Source organism: Harpia harpyja, chromosome Z (genome assembly GCF_026419915.1).
Source record: "Harpia harpyja isolate bHarHar1 chromosome Z, bHarHar1 primary haplotype, whole genome shotgun sequence".
Classification (NCBI taxonomy): Eukaryota; Metazoa; Chordata; class Aves; order Accipitriformes; family Accipitridae; genus Harpia; species Harpia harpyja.
The window spans coordinates 7065230-7089597 of NC_068969.1; the positions used below are offsets into that span (position 1 = coordinate 7065230).

The 24368-nt window shown below is 40.5% G+C and overlaps 1 protein-coding gene across 2 annotated transcripts in view; it reads left to right on the forward strand.

The window, feature by feature from the left end:
• The first annotated feature begins 303 nt into the window (after positions 1 to 303).
• STIMATE (STIM activating enhancer) overlaps positions 304 to 24368 on the forward strand; it is a 37981-nt gene continuing 13916 nt past the window's right edge. For both annotated transcript variants that reach the window (XM_052777442.1, XM_052777443.1), the window contains exons 1-3: positions 304 to 567; positions 19203 to 19251; positions 21074 to 21169. In XM_052777442.1, the coding sequence (XP_052633402.1) occupies positions 393 to 567; positions 19203 to 19251; positions 21074 to 21169 (320 nt within the window). In that variant the 5' untranslated portion in view covers positions 304 to 392. The remainder of the gene's footprint in view (positions 568 to 19202; positions 19252 to 21073; positions 21170 to 24368) is intronic.

The following is a 24368-nucleotide window of genomic DNA, read 5'->3' on the forward strand; positions in this document are numbered from 1 at the left end:
GCGTTCGGTTTGGGGTCTGTGTCGGTTTATCCCTTGGCGGGGGGGCGGAAGCCGGCCCCCTCACCTCCCGTCCTTCTCCGGCCGAGACCTGCCCGCTGCCCCCCCCCCCCCCGGTGCGGGCTGACCCGCTCTGGCCCGCCGGCCGCCACCCCGCTCCTCCGGCGGAGGCAGAAACGGCAGCGGAGGGGGCGGGGCGGAGCGGGGGCGGAGCGGGCGGCTCCGGGGCTCGGCCAATGGGAGAGAGCGGCGCGGCCGGTGACGCGGCGGGGCGGGCGACTGGGCGCAGGAAGCGGGGCGGGGGGGGCGCGGCCTCGCCCGCCGGTCGCGACGTCGTCGTCGCCGCCGCCGCTGCCGCCATGCGCCGCTGAGGCGGGCGCTGGCCGGGCCTCGCCATGGGGGCGCCGCCGCCCAACGGCAGCCTCGGCCTCACCGACAGCCCCCCGCAACCGGGCGGGGGGGCGGCGGCGGGGCCGGGAGACCGCGGCTGCGAGAACGGGGCCCTCATGGACAGCTTCGGCATCTTCCTGCAGGGGCTCCTGGGCGTCGTGGCCTTCAGCACCCTCATGCGTGAGTGGCGGAGGGGGCGGGCCGCGGCCTCCGGGCCTCCCCGGCTCCGCGCGGCCTGGCGGCGGCGAGCGAGCGGCGGCGGGCCGCGGCTGGCCGGGTCCCTTCCTCCTCGGGGTGGGGGGGGGGGGGGGGAGCTCGGGCTCGGTTAATGGTGCCGGGACCTCGCCGCTGCGTCCCGAGGCCGTCCCGGGAGGAGCGCCGTGCTGTCCCGGGCCCTGAAGGGCCGCGGCGGCCTCAGGGAAGCGCAGCCGCGGCCGGGGGCTTTGTTGGTGCCCGGGGAGCTGGAGCGGGGCCGTGAGGTGAGGCTGCGGGACTCGGCCCGGCAGCCCGGGGAGGCCTCTCCGCAGTTGCCCGCGCTCCCCCCGGCGGGGTCCCGAGCCCCCCGCGGGGCTGGAGCCGGGCGCCAGCACCCGCCGTGCCGCCTGAGGGAACGGCTGACGGGCTTCGAAGGCAGACCTTCGGGGTGAACGGCGTTGTTTCCGAGAGACTGCGCTTCAAGTGCTTCAAGCAAATGCACTTTTTGAAATTTGCTTCCCTAATGCTTGCGCCCGTGCTGATACGGTTTATCGCTTCGGGGGCGGGCACGTATTCTGCTTTGAATAGGACCGGCAAGATGTGGTGGTGTGTGCGGAGTCACTCGGGCTTAGAATACGCAAAAGAAAAAGGTGAGGCACTATCAATTTCACTGCAGGTGTACTTTGTCATGTCATCAACAGCAAAGTGAGGCACGCTTCTTTAAATCGCAACACGCTATGCTGCGCTTGCTTAGAGTGTACGCTATACCTTGGAGTTGGAGCCGCCGGTGAGCTCATGTGGCTGTTTACAGCGGCTCAGCTGATGAGCAGTAACCTGTTATGCTGCTCGTTTGAGTTTGGCAGAAAGGCAAGAAAGCCTGAAGGCTGTAGTGACCCCAGCCCTGCCTGCTCTGAGGGAACAACAATGTGGAACAGAACAGTACTGGTAGATTTTTCTCTCTGGCCCGCCAGCCGCCACCCCGCTCATACTGTAGTTAGTGTCTTTTCAGCTGAGGAGTGAAAAAGAAGCCCAGCGCTGTTACTCGGCTGACCATGAAGTTGGTGTTAATGAAATGTGGGGGAGGGAAAAGGGAACATCAGCTACAAGCATTTTACAGTTTGATCTAAAGACCAAGATCCTGTTTACCTTAGAATTGAACCAATAACCTTTCATGCTAGCGTCATACAATTATGGTTAAGTCAAAAATTTGCTAACGTGCTACATTTTCATACTTCAGTGTTTCAGTCACGGTTAAAAATTGCATTGCTCTTATAAAAGCTATGCATGTAGCAGTCATCATTATGTTACTGAATGACAACAGTAGCCACTGGTGTAACATTTGGTCAGTCGGAGCATCCTCGTAATGAGGAGTTTTAGCAGTTTCCGAACAAAAGTACCTCACAATGATGTGTACACACTGTTGGTTTTGGAATTAAGAGATACAAATAGATAATTCTTATGGATTGTGCTTCAAAAGATGAAGAGTTACACATGTTTTTTTGCCAGGATAGTATCTTTTTTCTGGAAATGGTGTCACTTATCTTTATGCATTTTACAGTAACACTGGAATACTCAGTGAAGATAAGAACAAGTGAATACAAAAAGTATGTACTAGGAAAACGAAAGCCTAGTTGTTAGCTGTACTTCCTAACTTCACTCTGGTTAGATATTTTTAAACCACGAACTATTACGTTATCAATGAAGTGTTTGCAACTGTGGAAGAAGGGAGTGAAAGGAAGGTAGCCAGTCCTCGCAATGGTAGTGGTGAGAAAAGGAGTCTGTTTCCAAAGGAGATTAGAGCAAAAAAGTTGCAACTTGTCATGCTTACTACTGCTTACATTTAAAAAGAGGAGGATAGGTATGTTCGTCCCAGTTTTGACAGCCACATTCTCTTCCACTTTATTTTGGGCCTCTCCCCTCTAGCAGGAGGAGAAGCTGGCCCCACTGCGTGGACCAGTTACACTGGTAAAAGAGCAGTTCTCCCTCAGTTAATGCTGTGCTATGCTGGAAGGGATGGTTCTGTTCTGTCTGCTAGTTTTGCTGAATGTGTCTATCCTTTTGATATTATATGCAAAACATCTGGTATGTTGTTCCAAAACCTTTAAAAGTTGCCTCAACAAGTAGGACTTTTTGTGATCCATGTGACAGAGAAGCAGGAACTTGTGGCCGAGAATGGGAGGGAGAGCGTGACCTCTCCTCAGCAGTCGCCTCAGCACCTACACAGTTGTTCCTGTCCCTGAGCTGCTGTGGCAGAAGAGGTGACACAACTTCTGGAGCTGGATCACAGAACCGATACCGTAAGAAAAATAAACAGGGAGACGTGGTTATTTTTAAGCTGGAGTATTTCTGTGCTCTGGTCCTGTAGCTATCCGGCACAACAGAGGAGGTAGTGCTGAGGGAGAAACAAGTGGCTGTAGGCAGGGACTGCTTGGGAAGTGGCACTGCTGTCAGGTCAGAGGTTGGCCTCCCTTTTGAACAGCATTAATTCTCCATGTGTGGCTGTATCACTTCCCCAGCTCTCCTCCGTAAAAAGTCAGAGAACTGAAGACACGTGACTGACTGATATTTAAATTTAACTTACAAAGGGCAGGTTGCTTGCCTTTTTTTTTTCTTTTTTTTTTTTTCTCCTCAAAAGGGAACCCTAGAAGGAGATACTGTAATACTTTGCTAGCGATTAATGGTGCAGAACCCTCTGTAGAAAAAGAAATTAAAGTAACGGCAACAGAAATATATTGTACAATTGCTCTTTATGCACAGAGGCTGTTTTCCTTTGAAAAATATTTGATTTGACATGTAAAGAATAAGAATTTTTGGTAAGTGGCTAGATCAAAAGGCTGACCCAGACTTGCCCTTTTCTAGATAAATCTTACCATGCTTGTGTTCAGTGGAACAAAGAATTTTTTTTTTTCTGGTCGTAGTAATTAGCTGTAAGAGGAGGCTGACCTTTTCTGTGCCTCATTAGTAAATGTTCATCTACAAATGACTGAAGGAGTATTCTTAAAGCAAAATTGTTTAAGATCTGACACTGCAGTTTGCCACTTTCTTGTGTGTGCACCTACCCAATTGCTTTAAAGTTATGCTATCAACTGACGTGCCAACGACATCAGTTGAACTTCATCTTTTAAGGGCTAAAATGTGGTTAAATGTCAAGTTTGTAATTTGGTGAAGATGCGGTGACTCTCTGACGGAGTCACTGATTGCTGCAACTATTTTCTAATACTTCAAATATTTTCAAATATTTTCTAATACCTCAAAGAAAGGTTTTTACCCCAATCATATTATCAGCCTCCCTTGTGTGTCCCCTCACTACTAATTTAACACAACCAAGAAGTGACAGAGACAGAGAATTTCTCACTTAGAGCTGACAAAATGATCATTTGAAAATAAATCAGAAGTTTCCTTTTCTTTATAGCTCTTGCCTCTTTGTTCTGTTGCAAAGGGACTGAAGAACGGTTTCGCTTACTGTCTTACCTCACAGTAGCCTGTTAAAGGATCGACTTTGTTCTATTATCTTCAGATTGAAATATACAACCTGTTGTAAACCCCTGATCTTTTTCCCATAGAAGATAGTTTAGCTAGTTATCATCTATGCTGGACTTACACAGGAGACTCCGTGACCCCCTTCACCGAAGGGTAGAAGTTTGCATTTGTTTTTATTGCTGTAAGTCACTCAAGGCCCCCCCAAATCCTCTCCTCCCGCTCTCCATGTAGTGTTGTCCACAGACCAGAGAAGAGAGGTCCTCTTCTGCTGTCTGAATCAGTAGTGAGTATACCTAATGCTGTCGGAGCCCACCAGTGTGTTGTCTTTAGTCATCGTGGATTAATATTTCACCGCTCTGAGTTCAGCTCTCTGCTGCGAGAGGCACGTTGAAACAGTTTCACCCAGACGCTACAGATGTTCTAGTACGTCGAAAGTCGTGCTGAAGTCGGGCTGGATGACTTCTGTTGCTTCTCTCCTAACTGCAGGCTCTAACTCCCTATCAAAGGGAACTAATTGATTAAAAACTACCTCTTTTTTTGCAAATCTGCTTGGACTGGCAGCCCTTTTGGATTCTCACTGCTAATTCTCAAGTCTGTTAGCCTGTTCTTTTTTAAGTCTGTTGCTTAATTTTGCTCTTGTCCGTCCTGCTTAAGTATGCATTATTTTCCACCCTAGTTTATTTAAGCTAAGCTACTTCATAACAGGAAGTCTTAATGGGTTTCCCTGGATGGGAGAGATGTGTGTTTACGCTTCAGGTCAGTAAGCCAAAGATAATATTTTTTCAAAGTTTGCCATTGTAATGCTTGTATCTTTTTTCATGGGGATCTTGATTTAAAATGACGGGTTTGCTTTTTAGGTGCTTGGGGTTTTTTTGGTGCAATAGTTATGGGTTTTAGCACTGATGCCACAAAACTGGTTTGAAATATTTTTGTGTAATATAATGTGTTTTGTCAGTAATCCCAAGCACCTTCTGAGCATTCTCTGGTTAGGCTTTTATTGGTAATGAATGATTAGAGAGTGGTGTTAGCACAGTATTCCCACATGTGTACAATGTAGGCATAGTTGTAAATAATACAGTTTTTATTAGCCAAACTTGCAGAAGGGTATGGGGGGGGGGACCCACTGCCAATCCCTTTACCCTATCTGACACAAACTCTTTCGAGTACTTCATCTTGAATATGTAGTTTATTTACTAAACTTGTTTGTCAGAATATAGATACCTTATCAGAGTGTGGCTATGTTTGTTTTGGGATACCTAAGAACAGCTAAGAAATTAGATGAGACGTTTTGATGAATTATTGAAATAGAACAGTCATTTGATCCTCTGCAGGTAGAAGGTTTGTGTCCATCTGTGGAGAATACATACATACATACATGCCGTAAAGGAGACAAAAGCGTGTGGGACTTGCTTTTTTACGGCTTTATTGCAGTTGGTGTCTGTAGTCACACTGAGAAGGGTAAAAGCTTCTCTGTTAACAAAAGTGAAATTACTGGGTACAGGTGCCACTGGTGGATAAGTGAGTAGGTAGGTTTGCCGTTGAGGATCACAGCTAAAAAAAAAAAGGTATCTTTTATAAGAATTGTTTCTATTTTTTAAGGTCCTCTCTTTGCTTACACTGTCGTAAAGGAAGTACCTTAAAAACTGCATACTTAAAGTCCATTTACTTTACAGCAAGATTTTCCCACCTGATAAGCCATGAATGCTTCTTTCTATAATAAGCTATCTTAGCAGGCTGTTTAGTAGAATTCAAAATGCTTTAGCAAAAATATGCTTTTCAGAGGAATGATTTCATATTTTTGTCAAGGTAAGGGAGTATTATTACGGGGAATAATGCTGTAGGGAGCAGGGACTTAAGAAATTAAGTCATTTCAGTGGCCTTTCAAAAAAAAAAAAAAAGTCAGCTTTTAGATATTATAAAGCTATTAGATACAAAAGAACTAAAGCATATGATTTTCAGTTGTTTTCCACAGCAATTTTCTTTCTACTTGAGCAGATTTGAAAAATGAGAAAACGGTGGGGAGTTGACTTTGATATGCTGTAACATCAGCAGTGAAATGCAGGCTTCTGAGTAACAGTAACAAGTTTGTTCTACATGGCAGTTTCCTAAGGTGTAGGGGCAGTGGCCTGCTAGTGAGGTGGTGTTTTATTAATAAAGGCAAATTCTGAGTTGATAATATCCCATCCTTGTACGTATTCACTCTTGAGTGATGCAGGACATGTGCACTTGAATTGCTGAGGACCGCCTCGGAAATGTTCGTTGTGCGACTGATTTGAAAGCTTGTCTCATACAGAAGTTTCAAGTCACAAATCGGATATTTCATATTTATGAAAATGTGAACAGTATTGCACTTACACAGTGGACCACCCTTTGTAGAATGCAAATATTCTTTTTCCTAGAACTCTTCACAGGTGCAAGTTCCTGGAGAATTGCCAGATACATGCAGAACTTGGATTCCAATGTGTATTCGGGGATTTTCTACTATTAGGCAGTCTGAGATGACTTTAAGGACCACTTCCAGGTATCACGGCAATGGGGATGAATCCCCCTTAGGGTAAAGGAAGGCTAGTAAGATACGCGACTGCGCTACGTTAAAAAGCGAAAGTTGGGCAGGGAGCGAAGGGAGAGTAAATTTTAAGACAGGAGGGGGTAAAAAAAATTCCAGAACGTGGAAGCAGCAGGACTTCCTCATCGCAAAGGAAGCGGGTCGGTGGGCTGCGAGGCCCCCCGGGCAGGACCCCCCGCAGGACCGCGGGCAGGACCCGGGGCAGGACCCTGGACAGCTCCGCCGCGCCTGCCGGCGGGCAGAGGGGGCGGGCGGGCAAACCTCCCTCCTCCAGCCTCCCCTGCCTCGCCCGGGGAGCCTTCCCTGGGATTCAGGGTCGGGTTTTAGTCAAGTGCTGCTTATGTCAAGTAAGTAATAGTCTTACTTGACGGCCAGGCTGCAGGTTCGGCTGACTGGCTGGCTGACGTGAAGGGGTGATGCAATCCCCTCCCGTCTGGCTGGAGGCCGAGAAGGAAACAGGATGGGGTGATGGTAGTAGGAAGGAGGTGTTTTATCCTCTTGCTCCTTCGGGCCAAATCCATGGTACTTAGTAATGATCAGTATCTTACTGGGGTATAGCAGCTGTTATTCTGCAGGTTAAGTGTCTGCTTGTGGCTGCAGGACTCGGAAAAGCCCTGTGAGGTCACTCTGGTCATGGCCAAGTAAATTATGCCTGACAATTATCAAGAGTTTTGCTGTCCCCGGATGGTGAGGTATCGCTTGCATCTGTGTTACATGGCTGCTTCTTGTTTGTTTTAAATAAATCATCAGTCCTTTCAGAGTCTCTGTGACGTCCTTATCCGTCTTTGAGACAAGAATGAGAGATGCGCTACGAGCTGTAGCAGAAAAAAAAATGCAACCACATGGGTAAATTAGCTAAGTAAAATTGCTTTCTTTTACCATGCTAATGTTGTAGTACTCTTTAATGTATGAAATACCTAGTTGGGATAAGTCCTGTCCATTGCGAGCTCTCCACAAAAAGACAAATCTTGCTGATAAATTTCATGTTGTACAAAACCAAGTTGTTATAGTGTTGTGAACTGCTCAGCTGACCTTTTTTTAAGTGAATTTGAAATGAATTTAGGAATAACAATTTTGAAATTGTTTTCTATTTTGAAAACAGAAGACCAATCTTGTTTTGTAGCGTAGTTAGGTGTGTGTCTTTGCATTTACTGACAATAGGAAAAACATGTTTCCATAATGTTTAGTCCTGCTTAAACTACATTTCCTTCCATAATTGAAACTGCTTGCAAGATGTCTGATTCTTTGTTGGTTATAGATTGTAATAGCGCTTTATTGGGTGGCTTAATGTCCTGATCGTGTCAGGTCATTAATATTTTAGCATCACTAAATGCAGCAACTATTCTTGAAATACCATGCCAGTAAAAGTTAAGGGGGAAAAAAAAGGTATCAATTTAGAGAAATAATCTGTAATCAAGTTGCACTTTTCATTAACAGTTGTCTGATGCCCTTCTTTGTCTTGTTGGCTCAGAACATATTACATTTTCTTATTACTCAGCTGATTGCTGGATATAATTGTACTCCAGATAATAAGATTGTTCTAAGTATAATTACGCATGTCATTCACATTATGAAATGTTTAGGAAAAAGGATAAGTTATGTTGACATTTGTAAACTATTAAAATGATAAATTATCCAGAGACTCTGAAGCTGTGTTTAATTAGAACTCACTTCTGGACTGTTAGCTAGACTGTTGTTTAACTGTAAACTGCATAATGAATGTGTTCTTGACTAGTGTTTTATAATTAAATTTGTAAGGAGCCGATTTGTATAAATACACAGTGCGCCTTTTTGCATTCTGCAGTGATATTAATTTAATGGTTAATGAATTTTACATTCTTAAACTGGTATTTAACAAGGTCTTATCTGTGTGGATTTTGTTGATGAAATGGAAAATCAGGTCTGCTTTCTCATGCCTGCTGGTAGGAAATGCTTCGCATTCTCAAAGATTTCTTGATCACAGCAAAATGTATTCCCTGCGAAACTTAAATCTCGCTGTCAGACTGAATATAAGCTTGGAGCTTGCATGAGACTGCCTTTGCAGGTCATGTGGTACAGGGATGAGGTTTTAGGGTTTAATTAGGAATAATTAAACTTATTCACACTGTTGCTGAAGGTACTGAAGACCTGTTTTTCTACCACTGACTCCGAATCACACATTTTATATATATTCATTGTCATAACCTCGTACATATGTTGTCATATGTAATGAATGTTGAGGATGAAAATGTGATAAAATGGATTCACAGTTCAAATTCCTTATAGCTTGCATTCATGGTTTAGATTCATAGCTGCAGGTGTAAGTTAGTTCACAGGCATGCTAAGCTAGCGTAGGGAAAAGTCATCCCAAGGAAGATACTAAACTTGTTTTTTCTATTGTTCATAATTTTTTTTTTCTCTAGATGTTGCTTTTTTTTTTTTAATAATCAAATGTTTTTGTAATTTGAAATGTTTTGACTTTGGTCATCCTAACTTCTGTCACATTTTTGACTATCCCAGATTCTAAGACCAATCATTCCTTCTCTTGTAGTGATTAATATGTGTTGGCTCACTTGAGAGGAGAGGAACACAGTATTATGTTTCCTTGTTTCATCTTGTTGATGGGCATTAAATAGAGCTTAGGAGGACTTGGGAAGCAGCTGGCCTGTAGGCTGCAAGGTGCTCAGGACATGAAGATGTGTGACAAGAAGTTCATTTGTATACTTCTTCTGTTTGAGAGGTCTCTCCATTGCTGTGCTCCACTGTCACTGTTGAAAGAGGTGAACCAATGGAAGTAACTAGAAACTGTTGTTGAGAAGTCAACTAGGGAGAGGGGTTCCTGAATTTTTAAGAGTTTCAAATGTAACAGTAAGTTTTATAGGACTGACATCAGTTTGGTAACGGGTAAAACTTACGAAATCATTGTCCTGGGCTTGAATGCTCAGAACTTGGCCAAATACTGTTTTACAGGGCTCATCTTACCAATTTTGGACAGGCGAGCCAGTCACCTTGAATGAGTACTTACAGAAACAACCTTTGCTTGCTTTTTGTTTTTCCACTCTAGTTATTTTTTTTCCATTTGTCAAAAATACAGATTCCCCCCCCCGGAACAAAAAATACTTTAAAATTACAAACAACTATTCACAACTAACAACATATATCCTCTGGCTCTAAGAATTTTTTAAGATGATATGCTCTAAAATTTTAATTCCTTTTTAGAATAATTGCTCTTACTTCTTTCTCGTGCTGGAAAAGCTACTATGCAACATCTTCCAGCATACCTTTCTTGTTTTGAGGCTGATGGTGTGACTAGCAGTGTATGTTGTTTTATATGCATAGGGTTTTAGTGCTTTCTTTGCAAGGTAATTGTGATGTTAGAAGATAAAATAGTCTAAGAAACTTTAAAATTAAATGGGGGGTGGGAACCTCACCCTCCTCCATCTGATCTTAAAAACTTAAGCTTTCTTATGGCAGTATGTTTTTAGTGCTGGCATTAGGTTTTGGTGTTTTGAAGCTTTTGTGAAGCTTACACAAATGTTAAGAGGTATGAAGCTTTATCGTTAAAAAGAATGCTCATGCACATGGATATTATTACGTGTTTTCATCTTGATTTCAGAAATTTAGTTTATGTGGTGAATACCTAGTTGTTAGATACGTTATATCAAAGAAGTCTGCATAATTGGCTGCTGACTCTCCTTTCATGATGTTTGATCATGTGTAAAGAGAATGTATGAAAGTAGGTTGTGTATCTCTTGTTCTTTTTAAAACAGTTGGTGTTATGCGAAATGTGTCTTGCTTGCAATTCAGTGCTTCGATAGATTCAGCAGCCTAGGAAGAACGAATCTGGTAAGCAAAGCTATTTAGAATTTAAATGGACTCTAAAAATATAGTGTACATCTACCTTTGGCCTCCTTGATTTAATATATTTGCTGTTTATTATTTTCTACAAATGGAAACACAGTTTTCCTTCTACATTCTTTTTGTGTATATCTGAACTTATATTTCGGGTTTGCTTTCTGCTTTTAAAACTGCTAAGTTACTGGCTTAATTAATATTTTAATGAATGATGAGTGAGTTTGTAGCTGTGCTTTGGCAGTTCTGTCAGTTCCCAAGAGCTGGTTTAAAACAACCGGCTTGAATGACTTAAAGTTCATTGATATCTGTTGTCATACTAATAATGTTAGGAAAGCTTCATGTATTATTGAGTGATCTTGTGAATGCTGTACGTGAAAATGGTGTTGTGAATCGTAAATTGCTGCTTAGTGCACATTAATATGGATTGATTCTCTTTGTTTTGAACTAAATAATTCATGTTTCCCAAATGGTTCTTGGTTTTAACAGCAAAAAAAAAAAAATACACTTGAACACAGCAGACTGTTTTTCAGCTTTCACTAGGTGTATAAGAATGGTATGTCTGTTTCTCTAGCAACCTACCTTTTTTTTTTGGGTAGTTGGGTAATAACACCTGGTTCAGAGTATAAATGTGTTTCAAGAGGGCTGTGTATTAAACTTCTAAAGCCAATGTTACATGCACTTTTAGTACTGGAAGCTTAGATTTGCTTTGCTTTGACTATCTCATACCTGTCGAAGAAACAGAGTAGCATATGCTTCTGTCTCTGAAAGTGCTGGGAAACTGTGATTTATTGTGATCTTTCAAATAGAGCACCTTGACCAAACAGTGCTACATATGTTAAATGCAGAGATAACAAATGCCTGTCTCTAAGATCAAATCTTGTCTCATAACTTTAATATTTGGATAAATACTTCCTGAGCTATTTGTGCTGTTTACTTTAGAGTTCTTAAAGCAGTTAATTGCAACCCTTTATTTTTAGTATTGCTCTAGCATTGGCATGCCTTTCAGGAAGTAAAGGGCTGAATACTTCTGTTTACATAGTGCATATTACATGCACTTTCTGACTGCTCTAAAGTGCTGGTCTCTCTGGGGAGATAGCAAATAGGTTAGCAATTGAGAGTGAGAACTTGTGTCTAATTCTTTGTCTGCTAAGTTAGTTTAGCTATTTTAAAAGTAAGCTTTACCTTTAAAAAAAAAAAAGGAAAAAAGCTCAATTGCAATGGCTATTGATGAGGTATGTCTGGGCTGCACGCTCTACCAAGACACATTTGTTTCCTTTATTGACACCCAAGTTAATGCTTCTGTCAGAACCACACTATCATGTGCTACCAGGATACATGAGATCAGCCTTTGTGAAATTGTCTTAGACTGAATTGTATGCAACAGGTAATATGACTTATTTGTGTCTCCCCCAGCCAATCTTTACAAGCTAAGCATTTGGAAATTTTTTTTTTTAGCTTAAAAAAATATACGTGTTAAGAACAAAAAGCTCACCAACCTCATGTAATGCATTTGGCTGCCCTTCCTGAAGAAGCAACATGGTCTGTTTTATTCCAAAGCTCAGGTAGCAGTATTCTTTTTTTTTTTTTTTTTTTTTTCTCCCCTGATAATGATTTGTCCTCTCCTCCCCTGCACTGTGAAGGGGAACTTCACTTTGTGATAGCCATTCCCTTATCTATCACAAAACCTTTGTAGGGACAAAGTTTACAGGCAGGTTTTTAGCTGGGTGTGGAAGCAGGTAGGAAGTAAATGTTTTTACAGAGGTAACTTCCAGTAACTCTAATTCTCCACTGTTTATCCAGCAAGCACTGCTGCCCATTTGATAAATTATGTGAAATCCAGTGTTGGCACATCATTTTCCATCATCTTATGTCATCTGTGTTGAGACAAAAGAGCCCTGGTCGTGAGATAGCTGGGTTTGGCTGATGCTCGGCACTAGCTTATTTAACTTTGCAGTAAAACAAAGCCTCTTGTTCTCTGCTCTAACAAGATTGCCAGTCAGACCCGTTTAACTATTGCAGAGTTTTTGCTGCCTAAAAACTGTACCCACAATGTTATTCTAACTGCTGCCATTGGAACGAAGAGATTGGGGTAAGATCGGCAGTTTTGTGGATGCCGCGTGGCTGTCCAGACACTGAATCATTAGTCTTACAATGTCCCTGAATAACTAACTAGCTGGGTCATTAAACTTTATTGTGTCCAGCATTTCTACAAAGTTTCTCCCTGGGTGACTGTCTTTAATGGACAAGTTCTTAATTACCCACATATCTCTACAGAACCAGTGAGGCCAAGGATGCAGTGGAATTAAGAAAAGAGGTTGGGTACTTTTATGGCTAATAGTGTTTTCTGTCTTACAGAAGTTTTAAACATCCTTTTTGAAGGGGAGCAAAGCTGGTGAGCTCATGCACTTCATAGTATGTCAGTCTTTAACATGGACTAGAACAAAACTTTCCTCTGAGTGAGTTATTCCATAACTTTCCTCATCATGAAGAAACCATGGTTCCTGGTATCTTTCACCAGTACAGCTATATCACTGGATGTAGCTGGACATCAGTTGCTCTAGTCTAGTATAATTTCTGCTTTAGTATAATTGGTGTCCAAGAGTGTCTAGGTCATTAAGCAAAAATATAATGAAGAATTTGGGGGTTCTTATGTAGGGAGATAAGCATCAGGCTTTCAGGGTATCCTGTATTTGAGCATCTCAGTTGTAGTTAATGGGGCATAGGAAGAGAAGGAAGAATTGCAGTAGGGCAAAAATTGAATTACCAGGACCATAGTGCATTTTCTTTTTTGTCTGGAGAAATGAGCAGCAAGCCAGAAACACTGATTCTTTTGGTCTTTTTTGCAATCACGTTTATTACCTCTCTTTAAACACACACACATCCCATGTTCCTATTTTTTTTTTTAAACTATGAATATAGGGAGATGCTGAGCTCGTAAGTGTTGCAAAAGCTTTTGGCAATCAAGTGATATGTCGTTTACACACTTGTATACCTTTTTGTAAGGCATTGGTTTAGCCTGTTCTCATTAGGCATGTTGTTTCTTGCAAAGTTAATTTTAAAAAGAAAAATTCTATTTTGGGGAAATCTGTAATTTATTACTCCCTCTTTGCTGCTACCAAGAAAATAATGGGGGGGATAAAGTGAAACTGCAAGACAAGCCTCTTAAAAGCTTTGCTTTAGTGGGAAAGGGAGCTAAGTTCAAACGTATGAAAAAGATCACAGGTAACATAAAATTCGCCAATAGTTGTCATTCCATGGTGGTCTGAATTTTCAGGAATTGTAAGTGTGCATGTGGTTACTCATAGCAAACATGGTTCCCACTGTTATGGGAAAAGTATTGATACTAAAAAGCAGAACAGTGTTTTTGATAGTCTTCCTAAATAGAATTTTTAAAAATTGAAATCTGGCCTGCATACAAGTTTCTTCCAAGGTTAGAAATTGCAGGATCAAGTTTATGATGCATATGTTCTTCTGATAACCAAATGTTCTGAAAATTTTTCAGTTGTCTGAGAGTAGCCACATGAAATTCTGCATCCAGTTCTGAGTTTGGGTGCTAATGCTTGGTTTAACTCTTCAGTTGTAACTCCATACGTAGTGAGCAAAACAGCATGCTACTGGAAACTTTAATACTTGTCTTAAATGTTGGAAATTATGTGAATTTATATCAAAGTAACCCTGCAGATCACAACAGTCTTGTACTATGAAAGCTATGTTGGAGGACCTGTCTGGTTGCAACACATTATTCGGGAAGCCCAGCAAAGCCAATCTGCTGGAGGAGATTCAACGCTCTTGTGATACAACGCTGTATGGAAGCTCAAACTGCAGCAGATTTCTCACTGTTACATTCTGTGCATACATATATACGTGTGTGTGTGTGGTTTTTAGTTAGCCATACTTTGGTCCTTCGGTAACTGGCTCAAATCTTGGAGCTTTTAAGCGTCGTATCACAGAAAGATGATTTTTAGACTTACCGACCAATTTTTGTTGGAAGGGACCCCAAATGTCACCTGTTCCCACCTCCTGCTCAGAGCAGGGCCAACCTACATCTCCTTGCTTGGAGCATCATCCAGGTGAATTTTTGAGGTCTATGAGACTGAAGTCACTGCACCCTCTCTGAGCAACTTGTTGCAGAGTTTAATTGCTCTCGTTGGAAATTTTTTACTTCTATCATGCTAGAATTTCCCTGGCTGCAACTTGTGGCTATTTCCTCATGCCTGTTGCCTGCGCACCTGTGAGAAGGGTCTGAGTCTGTCCTTGGTGAAACTGTCCATGCATGTGAGCAGGTTTGCATGTGTCCTGTGCAAATGTGTTCTTATCCTCGCTAACCTTTCCTCCTTTTGGTTTTCTTCTTCTGTTTGGCTAGCTCAGCTGTTGCTTTGCTGAGGTCCGATGACAGAAATGTGTAGGAGGTTTACGAAACAAAATGTTTTGTCACATGCTTTGTCTTTGACCTATTTTTGAAAAAGTTTTGAGAAGCACTGGAAATACAGGTGAAATTCCCAATTCTCTCCTCAGAAGAGCAGTGTTATTGTAGTACAGCTGCAGAAAACATGAAACATGTTGAATATTCTTTAGGTTATTTTCCTTTTTTGGGAATTTAAAATTAATGAGCTAGAGAAATCTTCTTAGATTTTTACTGGGATCAGAAAGATGCTTACTGTGAACTGCCAGAACGTGTGTCTAAGAAATGCAATAATATATGATATGTAGAAACATTTCAAACGTTTGAGTTGGGCCAGTTTTGTGCTGCTACAAGAGCAGCCAGCTGGAAACTTGGAGTTCTTAAATGCATGTTGAAGTTACTTCACATCAGCAAAATATTTCCCATAGGACTTTTTGAGGAGGTAAAGGAGGGAGAGGAGGAAAGACTGAATTCCAAGTACAGATTCAAGTGTTGCTTTTCTTATTGACACTTTGGAGAGGTTTTACTTTATTTCTTATCTCTGTTCTTATATATAGCCTTTATTCTTCCCTATGAGTCTTCAGTTTTCTGGAATACTGATGGCAAAACTCCTGTGTTAAAGTAATTGTTAGAAACCTTTCCACAGTACTGTGGCATTAATTATTCCTAGAATTTCAATGAAACGGGAAGACAATTTAATGAACTTGAATTTTGCATTAGCGATATTCTGCCTTATATGCTTATCTATTATCTGTCCATCTGGCAGCTCACATGCTTGTTGGCAGAAGTGCTTTTATTTCCTTTCCTGAAAAATTCTGGCATTGAATGTGTAAACAAGCAGCACTTCCTTCTTCATTTATAATTCAGCATGAAATTCTGAACATTATTAGTTAATTAATATTAAATATGGTAAATTCTTGCTAGTGCGAGTATAATGCTTCGAATTGGAGCATATGGTGTGGTACCACCTCCTCACAGTGAGAAGCTGGCAGATTGAGATCCATCTGTCAGCTGACACACGCGCCAGTGCACGTCTCTGAGTTTACGGTGAGGCAATGCAGGCTGCCAAGAGAAACTGTGAGTGGGGCTGAGAGCATCTACAATCATGACATATTTTGAGGGAGGGCAAATGGAAGAATTGTTTTCCCCGCCCCAATTTGATAGATGCTTAAAAAATTTACAGAATCTTTATTTGAAAAGACGTGCTGCCTTTTGGTTTCAAAATTAATTTATTAATAGCAAACTTGCTTGGACCCTGAGCTTACCAGTGTGGTTATCTACAGCCTGTTGGTTTTTTGCTCAATTTAGCTACTGGGAAGGCCCCAGCTATCTACAGCCATACAGAAAACACGCTCCCTTGCTGAGGGAGAAGTTAAATTACTCTCTACTTGAACCAGTCTGATGTGGTATATTGTATATTGTGCTGGGCAGGCAGCGTAACCTGGATGTTGCATCAGGGGTATGTAGGAAAATACCTGGCAATATCTGCATATGATGTTCACAGATCTAGAGCTGCAAGAAACTAGGCTGAGAAAAAAAACCACTGTTTCATATGGATCTACTGGGCTTTCAAGTGTACAGGTACGTATTCATCAGGTAGCAACTCGTAACGCATTTAAAAAGATTGTCTCATTTAATTTGCGGGGGTAGAAGCTTGTGGTGTGATCAGCCATTTAATACATTCCCGAAAGACATCTGTAAAGGCTTTTGAAGTTAACTCTCCTGCTTAATGTTAACTCAAATGAAATATTATCTTTTCAGAATTGCCCAGAGAAACACGGACCTTCTGAAGTCTTTTTCTCAGTATGGATAAAATTTGAAATGGTGTTAGTTGAATTGGTTTTATATATGCTCTTCCAAAACAAATTCTTTGTGAATAGAGAAAGAAATGAATCCACAGGCTTATACAACTTCTTCATAGTAATAATAGACAAGAGCCTAAGCTTGGAATTCCTCCCCCCTGCCCCCCCAAAGTATGCAAATCTTACCAGTTTAATTTTTATTTTGTCTCCAGAAAAGCATCTTGCACAAACTCCACAGCAAGTTGAAACTTCTGTTTCTTGCATTTATTTTGTGCTGCTTTGTGGCTTCCTGTTGTTGTGCAAAAGTGATACTAATTAAAGTAATCCATAGCGTGACTGGAGAGGACTTGTCATAAACAGCAAACTGGTTAACTTAGCTGAGTGTTGCTCATTTTTAACAGAAGTTTTGTATTTATTGCATGCTGTTCACAGAGAAAACTGCTGGCAAATGTTGCTATTACAACTTTACCTTTGGTGTAAATGTACAGTCTTCCTCTTGTCACTTTTTAATTTCTAATGGTCGTATTATATGGGGGTGAAACACAGCTTTTCTCTCTGCTGTCAGAAGCAGTGACAGACAGTAAAATCACAAGTTGTTAGCTTGGTGCTCCCTGCAAATGCTGCCCCTCCACCTTGGAGGTGCTATTTATTTATTTAAGGCATTCAAGTAATTATATTAATGCTGTATTGTATGAGGATGATTGGCTTTGGGGAAATTTGCCTTACTTGTGAAAAAGTTGTGATTGGTTCATAAACCAAAACATGTTTTAAGGGCTTGTAAGCTAGGTAAGCATAATTTTTATATATCACATCCTATTTGAAACTTAAATTCATTGCTAATACCTGGAGAAGCAGGTTAAAATACCTATTGGTGTTTTGCCTGACCTATACCTGGTATGGTTTGTGCCTGTTAAGACAGAATCTCTGCAAGTTGCAGAGGAGGAGGGGAATTGGTGCTTAATTTTTTTTTTTTTTTAAAGAGAGAACTTCTGAAATAAGAGCCTAAATAATTATTTTTCAAGACTTATGTTGAAGCAGCTGGTGAGTGACACTGAACCTTGGACAGAAGAAGGAAGTAAAACCCATATATATAAAAGCCATCCTTAGTGGAAAGGTTTTCCACTACCCTGTTATCTTTGGTCCATCTTTGGGATATAGAAGGAATTAGTATCTTGCAGCTTTAACAGAAGATAAACCTGTGTTATGGCATTAGGGCAGATCCAGCAGAGGCGAGGCTGCCACAGCTCCCTGCCCCAGGTCTGACCCGTGGCAGGGCTGAGCGTGTGTTCCCAGTAGGGAAAAAGGTTTTCTTGCCCAGAAAGAGTTAGAAATGGAATTTCCTAAGAAGATATGACAAACTGCAGATCAGACGGTACAAGTGTATGGACCAGCCACTGTTTATGTATGAGCGACTGTTTTTATCCCCTTATCCCTCTGTTTTCCCCTGCTTGTTCCTCCATGAGTCATCTAGGTCCTTCCTTTTCCCAGCCTTTGGTTCCTCCCCTAAACAACCCATAGTACGTCTTGAGCAATCCCAAAATGCTCTTCCCTTGCATCCCATACCTGTCCTGTACCCTGACGCACTGACCGCCTCCTTCGCAAAGGTGCTCTGGAGCTGGCTCCCCAGGATGGGTGTCACCCCTGGCTGGTGGGGCTGAGGCTCTTCTGGGGCAGCCGTCCCTTCCTCTGAGTCTGGAATTTGTGTTCCCCCATCTGCCTTTGGGCTTCTGCTCCTCTGGGCTTGTGGGGATGGACCTGGGATGGGCTGATGGCTCCTGGGATGGACCTGGGAGTAGCTGGGCAGGGTGTGAAAGGAGCTTTCTATCAGGTAGAAATAATTTGTATTATAAACTGTATCAAGATTGAAATAGTCAAATTCATCTTTTTTTTTTTGCTTTTGTATAGTTGGCAGTAATTTTAATACTGGATTTTTCTGAGGTTTTAATATGTTAACAAGTATCAACCTTTTTGCAAAGGGATTATCTGCCTAAAAAATCTGTCCTGCTTTCCTTTTGCAATTCAGTTTGCCCACAAAAGTCTTACTTGTCATCCATAAAATAAATATACTTTGTCAGAGAATATATTTGTCCTGCTACTAATTCACTTGATTGATTTCTGATATTATAGATTGCCCCTATATTATAAGAATACTTTCCAATTTGACTTTTGGTCTCCAGTGAGCAAAAGAAACGGCTTTTCCTAATACCTGCTTTCCTATCAGAAATTAAATTTTCTGGATGGGCAGTCATAAAAGCTCAAGCCAATGAAATGGTGGTTGGTAATAGATTATTTTTTCATGTGAGGTGTATTGGCAGTCAGACGATGGATCCATAGGAACTTGAGGGTGACGGAAGGGAGCCAGTTTCTTTAAAAATGTGTCCTTAAGAGACTGATAAAGTGAAATGCAGTTATGTAAGATCTAATTTATCAAAGAATGTAACGTTTCTGCAGGATGATTTGCTTTCACTTTTCTATATTTTTGTTGCTTTGGGAGTTGCTGATTGTCTTTGCTTTTTTTTTTTTTCTCCCTTCTTAGTAAAACGCTTCAGAGAACCAAAGCATGAAAGACGTCCCTGGAGGATATGGTATGTTTCTGCATGCTTTATTCTTAAATTTTTTGTTTCTTGTGTGTTTTAGAAATTGAAGGATTGATTGTTTGCATATGATGATTAAAAAAAAGTGATGACAACAAATCGGTGACTGACAGTGAGGAACAAAAGAAGTTACCAAAATACATGAGTCAATGAAAAGTTATCTTCTGTGTGTTTCCCTGCTGGTTCTTTCTTACTGAACACCTCCAGAAATATCTGCAAAGATGTGCATCTAGACATAAAGCTTCAAGTTGTGCTTCTTCCTGAAGATGGAAACTTACAGTTGCCTTAAGATGTATTGAACATCTACAAACTTACATAAGCTTACAAGAAGCTCTCAGCTGGGCTTAAACAAAATTCCATGTCCTGTAGCTCTATCTTACTTTGTATAAGATAGAAAATAATATGGTAAAAGATGTATTCTTTTATGGCTTATGTATTTACAAGGTATAAAAATATATTTGGTTTTATTACTTTTAAAAAGTTGTTGGATTGTAGCAATGCCAACATAACCTGTACTAGTTTTGAGACTGGTGTAAATCTTAAGCTGTCATTCCAGTTGTTGAAGACTTCAGTGGTTTAAATTAATCTCGTACAATGCTGCTTTTCAAAACTAATCCTGATCTTTATTTTATTGAAAAAATAAATACAAAAATCTTTGTACAATACAAAATCAGTCTACCCCAGCCTGAAATTGAGAAGTGTGGTGATAGCCCTTAATTTTTAAGCAAAGAATCTTGTTCTGGGACTTGAGTATTGTTATTTATAGTATGGTGTACTGATCAGATAAGTAACTCACTGGCTTCCTGCTTCATCTCCAATACTGCTTTCTGTGTCATGCAATGAATGCAAGAGAATGAAGTTTAAAACAAAGTTGTCAGGGAGGGGAGATGAATTCGGGCCTAAAATGTTGTTTGGATCTGTTGGGGTGTTTGGATCTTTTTAGGCATGGAAGCAACAGGCAAAATGGGTGTTGGTCTGTATAAAGAATGCATTCTTGCCTACAGAATACTTTTGATACGATTCCTATATTTAACATTTAATAAACCATCCACTGGAAGTTTTGTTTTTATGCAAAGGATGATGATAAAAGAATGATAAGGGCTGGAGTCAACAGTGAATCAGTATCTAAGTGGGTTTTTTTATATTTTCCCTGTAAGTAGCAAACTATTTTCTCTCTAACTCTGTCATCTGCTTTGGAGATAATACTTTCAAGGTTGTAATTCTTTTGCAGTGTGATCTAAGCTGTTGTACTACAGATAAAGTTCAGTGAGACCGCTTCATGCTTTCAGGTGAAAAATATGTTGGCTTTTTAGCAAAATTCTATAGATAAAGGACTCATTAGCCAGCTATTATCTTGTTCACCAACAAGCACATGATGAGGATTTTATTTTTGTCTGTGCTATAAACTTGCTAAAAATGCATAAACGTAGAAGGACTGAAATATCTAGCAAGGCTGGCATCCTCCTTGTTTACAGGAGGTTATTAAAGACTTAGCTAGGTTTAGTGAGGATTAGCTCGTGGATAATGCATATGATACCAAGAGGATATCCCTAGACTTTAGATTTACAGTGGTAAGGTTTCAAGTTAGTATGATTTGGTTTATTGTTAGCAATATTCAAGAAAAAAAAGGGCAGAATTTAAAATGGAACACTGTTAAATAAGCTAAATACCATGACACTTTATCATTCTGGTGTTCTTATTCGAAGAAAAAAATGAATAATTGAGATGGAATTTTAATTAAAATAAATTTGCAGTGTCTGACTGTGGTGTAAACAGTTTTGTGTGTCTTAAAAACTGTTTTTACTCTATACAGGTTTTTAGATACTTCCAAGCAAGCCATAGGGATGTTGTTCATCCACTTCGCAAATGTCTATTTATCAGACCTTACAGAAGAAGACCCTTGTTCACTGTGAGTGTTTAATTTCATAATAATTGGTCTTTATGGAAGTTCTGCGGTTGAGTTTGGTGGTGTACGTGGATGATAATGCAAGACAGAGCTGAGAAACCAATTTTCATGGTAAAAATCAACCACTTTCAAAAACCTGTGGTTTAAGCTTAGTTAATCAAGGATCAGAGTTCTGCTCTTTTAGTTCATGGCTGGCAGGACCTGGGAAAGCTTTTTCTGGGCTGTATATAGATATTTTAGACCGTGTGTAAACTCTTATTACTTCACCCTCTACAGTTAATGAATGAGGACTTAGGATGCACATTGTAATATGAGGCTGTTTACTGAAGGAGGTGCTAGGGACCAAAGGAAATGAATATACAGTTGCATATACTGACCTCCAACTGCACTGTTCACTGCAGCAATGCTTTAATATAAAGTCAGGTTGCTTTCAGGAATATTTAGCAAACAACATTCGTGTATTTTCTTCTAAAACCTACATTAGCTACTGCAGTATTTTCATTTTGTAAAAGCAGGAAATCTTGCTCAGTACCCAGGCAGTTAGTACAAAAATTAATTTTGCAATGTCACGCTTGAAGTAGTGTGACTAAATAGATAAGCATTTCACTGTAGTATATTAAACCTGAAGATTTATGACTAAGACCCTGTCAGGCTCTTTACAGGAGCTCCTGAAGCAAATGGTAATTGTTTGGGTTTGTTCTTGATAGGGCTCATGCTCAAAGAAGCTTACACATTCCTGGTAACAGAAGCTGTGAAATTACTTTTAAAAGCCTAGTAATTTGCCCTTTAAAACCAATCCAGTTCCTTCAATGGTATCTGCTCACTGTTGTCCTTTGGTAAACAAAGGAGCTACACAGCTCAGGGCATATGCTTGTGTTGCTTCACAAGCCTATTTTATTTCCCTTATTCCTCCTCGCTTTCTTTCGTGTGCCTACATGCTATAAACGTGCAAGTAAAACACAGCTTTTTTTCTTCCCATCACAAAGCATTTTGGTAGGGAAAATGCATTTATTTTAACACACTAACTGTGAAGTTTAAGTTATAATTACAACAGTTTCAATAATACCAGGCATCATTGTAGGATTTTGCTTGCTTACTGATTTAAGAATTTCCTGATAGATTTAAAAACTAGCAGGTGCAAATTGCTTTCATTCCATTTTTATGTATTAAAGTATATATTCAAGTAAGCTAACCAAAGCATGTCTAAAATTGTCAGTGTTTAAAGCTAAAGCTCAGTAGTTTATTACAGTATTTTAAAATTAAAAGTAACTTTGTGCTGTGTACTGAGTTTTCAGGATAAAAGGTATACTAACATGTGCATTCTCTTCTACATGTTTTAATATAGTCTACATAACTTTATTTTCAAATAAAAAAAAAGTTATGTTACACTTTTCATGTAAGTGTAACATGACACAAAACAAGTAAGAGGGTGAGGCAGAGAACTGTTATTCACTGTTCTCAGGATAATAAAAATTACAGTGTGGAGCTGTATAATTTCCCAGACAAGGGTGCAGGGCCTCCGTGTTAGCAGAAAAAATAGCATGCAGTATTAACCAAAGCCACTTGTCCTTTCTTGAGAAAAATGTATCTTAAGTGTGCAAGCGGTTCAAAATTAGTGTGTAAAAGCAATGTTTCTGTTTGTGACTTTAAATAATAATAGTTTTACTCAGCAAATTCAAACATGGATAGTTTTTTTTTTGTTCTTCTCTGTTTTGTAGTTTGTGGGTTATTTTCAGAACAAAACCAGAAAATGTAGTTTTAGAAAACACTGTGGTTCAAAGCTTGGAAAGAATTGGAAGTTGCCATTTGTTAGATTGGGAATGTAGTGCTGTAATTCAGGCAGGTGTGTGATAATATCAAAGCTGGTAAAACATCTGTTAAAACACCTTGACAGATGGGTTATTGTTTGAAGAATTTTAAATAGAAGAAGCAAACAGCACTCCTCTTCTGTAGTGCAGGGTACTCGGCTGGCTGTGCATGGCGCACCGGGAAGTGTGTACCAACCCAAGCCTTTTACTTGCTGAACTCTCAGTCAAATGCATTTATCTGATAGTGGCAGCAACTTGTTTTGTTGTTTGTGCTGGTGCACCAGTTACATGTGAGCGGTGTTAATGCAGTGCATCACAGAATGAGCATGTTGCCTACATGTAGTGAGCCTCATGTGCTTGGGAATATCAGGCATACTTGGCCGGCGCTGTGAGCCGTAATTTGATGCAAAATAGGTGTTGGCACATCTCTTCTCCCTGAGCCTGATGGCTGCCTTCCTGCTATAGACTTACAGCAGCCCCTTGTGGCCTTAAAATGACTTGTGTAGACTTGTAATTGCTGAGTTTCCTCTGCCAAACACTAAACCTTGATTTTAATGTTTGTCTAATAGAAAGTTCATGAAAACTCTGATTTGAAACATAACTATTAGAAAATAACTATTTTTTAGGAAGCTTATGGGTAAATCTTGGCTGAAGCAAGGCATGTCCATTTTTTGTTTTGAGCTACTCTTGAATGAGCTTTTGAGGGTCAGAAGAGCTCCTCCTTTACTGTTTTGAAGGCACGTATTCTGTCCTTGCTTTCCACTTTCTGATACTATTTTGTCCACATGGATTTGTCTCTGCAGCCAACTGAAGCCCACAGGTCTCTGATTTGCTGTTTTTATCCCTGCAGATAAGTTCCTATAGACTCTTAGTTTACCTTAAGTGTTTGGAATTAACAAATAGGAATCTCAGTAACAGGGATTTACTATGTGTCTTATAGCTGGCTCTTTCTCAGCTGCTGTTTTGTTAGCTAAAATCAGTGATAGTAAATAAACCAAAGTGACTTACAAAATGCTCTGACTTTCAGCTATATCATTTAATGAACCTAAGAATTAATTTGAAACCCATAGTAATGTCTAGTTTCTTGAAGCAGAGGTAAGATCTGAGAAGCTCTTTTTGAAACAATAAAACTAGTAGTGCATCAGATGTGTGTCCATGAGGGGGTGGTTTGGTTTGTTTGGGAGTTTTTTGGGGGGAAGTCTTGTTCCTGATTTTTTCAAATGTTTATTGAACAAGAACTGAAGTGCAAGGAAGTAAATCACTTTTCTTCCTGACACTAAATAAGTTGAAATTTGGCCTAGATAGTGACTGTACTCTCTAGGCATGGTAGTCCACTGCTGATTGCTCCTTGTTGAGGCTAGGAGGGAGCTCCCTTGAGCAAGAAAAACAGTCTA